Here is a 5,822-nt window from a genome sequence, read left to right on the forward strand (position 1 = left end):
ACAAAACCGACCCAAGTCTGACTCAGCTTTGACCATTTGAGGCCGAACAAACTTTAATCGGGGTGTTCTCAACCGAGAACACCTTGATTAAGGTCTATTAGACATCAAACCCCTGTTAAGACTGGCCGGATTCCTCAGGTCCTTGTGTTCTAAGGTTTGGATTCTCAGATTTGAGATTCTAGGAGTTGTGGGTAGATTCGGACCAAACCAAGCTTGGTTTGGTCACGAGGGAGGTCCGGGGACTGTCTAGTGTGAATCTGGGGTGGTTTGGTATAGATCGAGTCTTGTCTCGAATCTTCAAATGAAGATTCGAGAAGGTGGGAGAGGATTCGAGGCTAGGGGGTAACAGATTTAGGTTCGGGGTGGTGAGATGCTTCAGGGGTGTTAAGGGGGTGGTCACCAGCGTTCATGCCGCCGGGTTCTGGTGAAAGGGAGGCCATGGCGGCTGCTAGGGTTTCGGGGGGTTCAGGGTTCAGGGTTTGGTGAAGAAGACGAGTGAAGGGGGGGTTCGGATAGGGGGCGTGGGGTATGATAGAAGGCTTATATACGATCTAGGGGTTTAGATCCTGGCCGTCGGATCATGTGAGATCAAGGGCCAGGATCTATTCATTAAAGGGGGACGACGTCGTTCAGGGGCTGATAGTGGGTTGAGACCGGGTGGGGATTGGATCGGGTTAAATTTGACGGGTCTAGGGGATGTGATCCTGGCCGTTGATTCGTTTGAGATCAACGGCCCAGCTTAGATGGGACAGAAACGACGCCGTTTGGACCGTGTCCGGGCAGCCTGTTGTTTGGGCTGGATCGGGGTCCTGGTCTTGGGCCTATTTTTGTTTCATTTCTTGGCCCAAACGATTTTCAGCACTCTTTCTTTTGTTTTCTAGTTTTAAACTAAATGAACTAAAAATAAAAATAAAAATAAATAACTAAAAAAAATGAAATTAAAACAACCAATATTGTAACACCTTAACATAATTATCACACACATATGGAAATATTTAAGTAGGTTAAAATCCCAACCTAGAATAAAAGATGCATATATATTTTTTGGATTTTCTTTTAATGATCGAATTACTTTTTAATTACACATGACATACATATTTTGTATTTCGTTTTGGTTAGATTAAACGAAAAATGGACAGAACCAACAAAATGACTGTCAACACGTGTCACACAAAAATTGAAAAATTGTATAGCGAGGCCATTTGCCATTATTTTTATTTCTTTTTGGAGTGATTGTCCGCGAAGCAAAAATCATGTACTTACAATAGTTCTTCAATTGTAATTCCTATCTAGCTTATTTAGAAGCATTCTATAGGAACCTTTTTGTAAACCTTAAATTTGTGTGTTTGAATCGTGGCTAGAGTTAGTCATGTTGTAAAGTCTTTGTAATAGAGTTATTACAAAGTGGCTTGTAATGGAGTATTACAAGTTAGTGGGGGATTAAGAGGTTAATTCCTAGATTGTATATGTTGTAATCTAAAAGTTGCTCAGTAGTGAAGTTGAAATCCTACAAGGGTAGGTCATGGTTTTTAATACCGTTGAGCTAGGAATTTTCCACGTAAAATTCATCTTGTCATTATACTTACTGCAGTGTGTGTGTGTGTACTGTTGAATCTGATAGAGAACCTGGTTCTTTATAGAGCTTGGTGGACCCTTATATTCTATCAATTGGTATCAGAGCGAGTTCTTTCTATCAGGTTACTACCTAGAAAGGATTCTCATGGCTACTCCTCCAAACTTCGAAGAAGGCCAGTCTACTTACAGACCTCCAAGGTTCAACGGTCAATACTATGGATGGTGGAAAACTAGGATGCACGACTCCATCATGGCGGAAGATTCTGATTTATGGGATGTCATATGTGACGGACCCTTTGTCCCTACAAAGAACCTTGGCGACCCAGTTGTAGCCATTCCCAAGACAAGAAAGGAATTCAATGACACTGATAGAAAGGCCATAGAAAAGAATTTTTGTGCAAAACAAATTCTTGTGTGTGGCATTGGTCCTGATGAATATAACAGGATATCAGCATGTCAATCAGCAAAAAAGATCTGGGAGGCTCTTCAGTCAGCTCACGAGGGGACAACATAGGTGAAGCAATCCAAGATTGATATGCTCACAATTGAATATGAGCTCTTCAGAATGAAAGATGATGAATCCATCCAAGATATGCATACTCGATTCACCTCCATCATCAATGAGCTTCACTCTCTTGGTAAAAGTATTCCGAGAAACAAGCTTGTCAGAAAAATCCTTAGTGTACTTCCCAATTCTTAGGAAAGCAAAATTAATGCCATTACAGACGCTAAGGACTTGTAGACACTAACCATGGATGAACTTGTTGGAAACTTGAAAACCTATGAAATGAAGAAGAAAAAGAAGAAGGATAATGAAAGAAGAGAGCCTAAGAGGGAGAAGAACCTAGTCCTCAAGACAGACATCAATGACTCAAGTGGTGAAAATAGGGGACAAGTCCTACTTGACAAGAAGATTCCAGAAAATGGTTCGCAAGTGTCACGATCCTCAACCCGGACCCGGTCGTGATGGCGCCTCTTGTGAAAACAATGCCAGCCAACTATTCCCAATTCTACGTTAAATAGTTAAACATCAAGAAAATAGTCTAAAACATGATTTAATAATAATAAGTAGCAGGTAATATCAATAAAATGCGGAAGTACAACCCAACACAGCCCTAACTGGGGTGTTACTAGTCATGAGCATCTATGAGTCATAGTACAAGTTTGCTAAGTCTATAAGCTAGTACAAATGTCTGAAAAGAGATAGAAATGATAAGGATCAGAGGAGAAACACGGGACTGCGGACGCCAAACAGCTACCTCGTAAACTTCAAATGTCAGCCGGGAGTCTTCAACTCGCACTGGCAGGATCAGCAATGCCTGAATCTGCACATGGGGTGTAAGGAGTAAAGTGAGTACTCCAATTCAGTGAGTAACAAATATAAATAAAGACTGAAATCAAGAAATTTCGTAAGGCAAAAAGCATTCTATAATGAAGCAGTAAAACCATTAAAATAGTAAACTAGTGAAAGATAGGTAAAATTCATTAACTCAAACGTAGTTTCATGAAAAGACTTTTTCAATAATTAAGCAGGAAATTGACAATCAATTGTGAAAAGTAAACACATAAAGGCTCGCCCCTCGGGCACAGTATCAACAAATCTGCCCCTCGGGCAACATCTCAGAACAATACCAACCCCTCGGGCAATCACATAGAACAATACCAGCCTCTCGAGCTCAATCTCACATCACAATGGGTACCCGTGCTCACTGGGGGTGTACAGACTCCTGGAGGGGCCCCTTACGGCCCAAGCGCAATATCAAGCCACCTCATGGTATCATCACTAGGCCCTAAGCTTCATTTCAATCAAGCCACCTTGTGGTGTGCATATCTCTGGCCATCAGCCTCATAATCAGTATCAAATGTTTCCTCGAAACATAGGCCCTCGGCCATACTCCGTCAAAATCCTCACAAGCCACTCAGGCAATAGTAAAACAGTATTTCTCAGCCCAAACATTATTTAAAATATCATTTAAGTATTAAAACTGAGTAAACCTGGCTGAGTAAGAAAACAATGGAAAATAACATGACTAAGTTCAAGTATAAAGTTAAAAAAGTGAGGAAAAACTAGTAAAAATCCCCGAAGGGTTCAAATAGTTGGCACAAGGCCCGAATATGGCATTCACCCCAAATTATGATGATAACAAATAGATTTCAGTCAAATACGCGGTAAAATAGTCATCCAAGATGGACCAAGTCACAATCCCCAACAATGCATGATCCCACACTCGTCATCAAGCGTGTGCCTCACCTCAATATAGCACTATGATGTGCAATCCGAGGTTTCAAACCCTTAGAACATCATTTACAATCATTACTTACTTCGAACCGGTCAAATCTCTAGCTCGCGACGTCTTTTCCCCTCGAATCGGCCTCCACTCACATCAAATCTATCCAAAATCAGAACGAGGACATCAAAATATGCCAGGGGAATGAAGCCCAAGCGAAAATAATCAAAATATGACACAAATTCCGAAATTACCAAAACCCGACCCCCGGGACCAGTCTCGGAATTCAATAATTTTTACATCAATAGATTCCTCATCTCCTCACGAGTTCATACATATCAAAAGTTCTGATATTCGACCTCAAATGGTCCTTCAAATCCTCAATCAAAGGTCTAAATTTCCAAACCCTAGTTCTTCAATTTTTAGCTTAATTTCCATGATTATTTAGGTGGAATTCACATTAGAATCAAGTTTTAAGTCCAAGAATCTTACCTCCAAGTGATTCCCCTTGAATCCCTTCAATCCCTTTCAAAAATCTTCAAAAACAACCAACAATGGAAGAAATAAACCCCTCATGCGCGAACAAGACGACCTTTTAAACCTTCTGCCCAAGCCTAATTTCCTTCATCGCGATCGCGGGACATCCTTCGTGATCGCGAAGCACAAATTCTCAGCTCCCAAAAGTCACTCTATGCGAACGCATGAAACACCATGCGAAAGCGATGCTCAGACCTTTTACACAACGCGATCGCGGACCAACTACCGCGTTCGCAAAGAACAACCTCCAAGCCCACACCCCTGGTCCACATAACTCTACGCGAACGCGACCTTCACTACGCGTTCATGATTAACAACTTCGTCGCCTCTATGCAATCGAAACCCAACCTTCGCGAACGCGAAGAACAAACTGGACTGCCCCTTAAAACCTTCTACGCGATCGCGAGAACCCCTATGCGATCGCGAAGAGGAATTCTCTACAATAGCTGAACCTGCAATTCTGCAACTCCAAACTTCATGAAATGGTCCGATTGACCACCCGAAACTCACCTGAGGCCCCCGGGACCTCAACCAAAGGCACCAACATATCCTAAAACATTATTCAAACTAGTACCAATCTTCAAAACACCTCAAACAACATCAAATCAACCAAAACAAATCGGATTCAAGCCTAAGTTTCTAAAATCTTCTGAATTCTGCTTTTGATCAAAAAACCCAACCAAACCACGTCCAAATGACATGAAATTTTGCACGCACATCCCAAATAACACAACAAAACTACTGCAACTCTCAGAATTTCATTTTGACCCTTATATCAAAATCTCTCCTATCAACCGGAAATCGCCAAAATATCAACTTCGCCAATTCAAGCCAAAATCTACTCTGAACCTCCAAAACTCATTACGATCACGCTCCTAAGTACCAAATCACCTCCTGAAGCTAACCGAACCATCAGAACTCACATCCGAGCCCTCTAACACATAAGTTAACGTCTAGTTGACTTTTTCAACTTAAGCTTCCTCAAAAGAGATTTAGTGTCTCAAACCTTACCAAAATCATTCTGGATTCGATCCGACCAACCCGATACCATATAACACGGTTAACAAAGTATAAAGAAGCAGAAATAGGGGAAACAGAGCAGTAACTCATGAGACAACTGGCCGGGTCGTCACATCCTCCCCAACTTAAACAAACGTTCGTCCTCGAATGAGTCAAGAAACATACCTGAAGCCTCAAACAGGTGAGGACATCTGCTCCGCATCTCCCGCTCGGTCTCCCAAGTAGCCTCCTCCACGGGCCGACCTCTCCACTGCACTTTCACTGAAGCTGTATCCTTTGACCTTAACTTTCGAACCTGACGACCCAAATAAGCTACTGGCTCCACATCATAGGTCAAATCATTATCCAACTGAACTGTGTTGAAATCCAGAACATGAGACGGGTCCCCAATATACTTCTGGAGCATAGAAACATGAAATACCGAATGCACACTCGATAAGCTGGGTGGAAAATCAAGCTCAT

General features: G+C 41.9%; 1 protein-coding gene across 1 annotated transcript; it reads left to right on the top strand.

Moving 5' to 3' along the window:
* Positions 1–1,720: 1,720 nt before the first annotated feature.
* Positions 1,721–2,089, top strand: LOC142165488 (uncharacterized). The gene has a single exon (XM_075224030.1). The coding sequence runs from the start codon at positions 1,721–1,723 to the stop codon at positions 2,087–2,089; it is 369 nt and encodes a 122-aa protein (XP_075080131.1).
* Positions 2,090–5,822: the final 3,733 nt, after the last annotated feature.

The sequence above is a fragment of the Nicotiana tabacum genome, chromosome 10 (assembly GCF_000715075.1).
Source record: "Nicotiana tabacum cultivar K326 chromosome 10, ASM71507v2, whole genome shotgun sequence".
Taxonomy (NCBI): Eukaryota; Viridiplantae; Streptophyta; class Magnoliopsida; order Solanales; family Solanaceae; genus Nicotiana; species Nicotiana tabacum.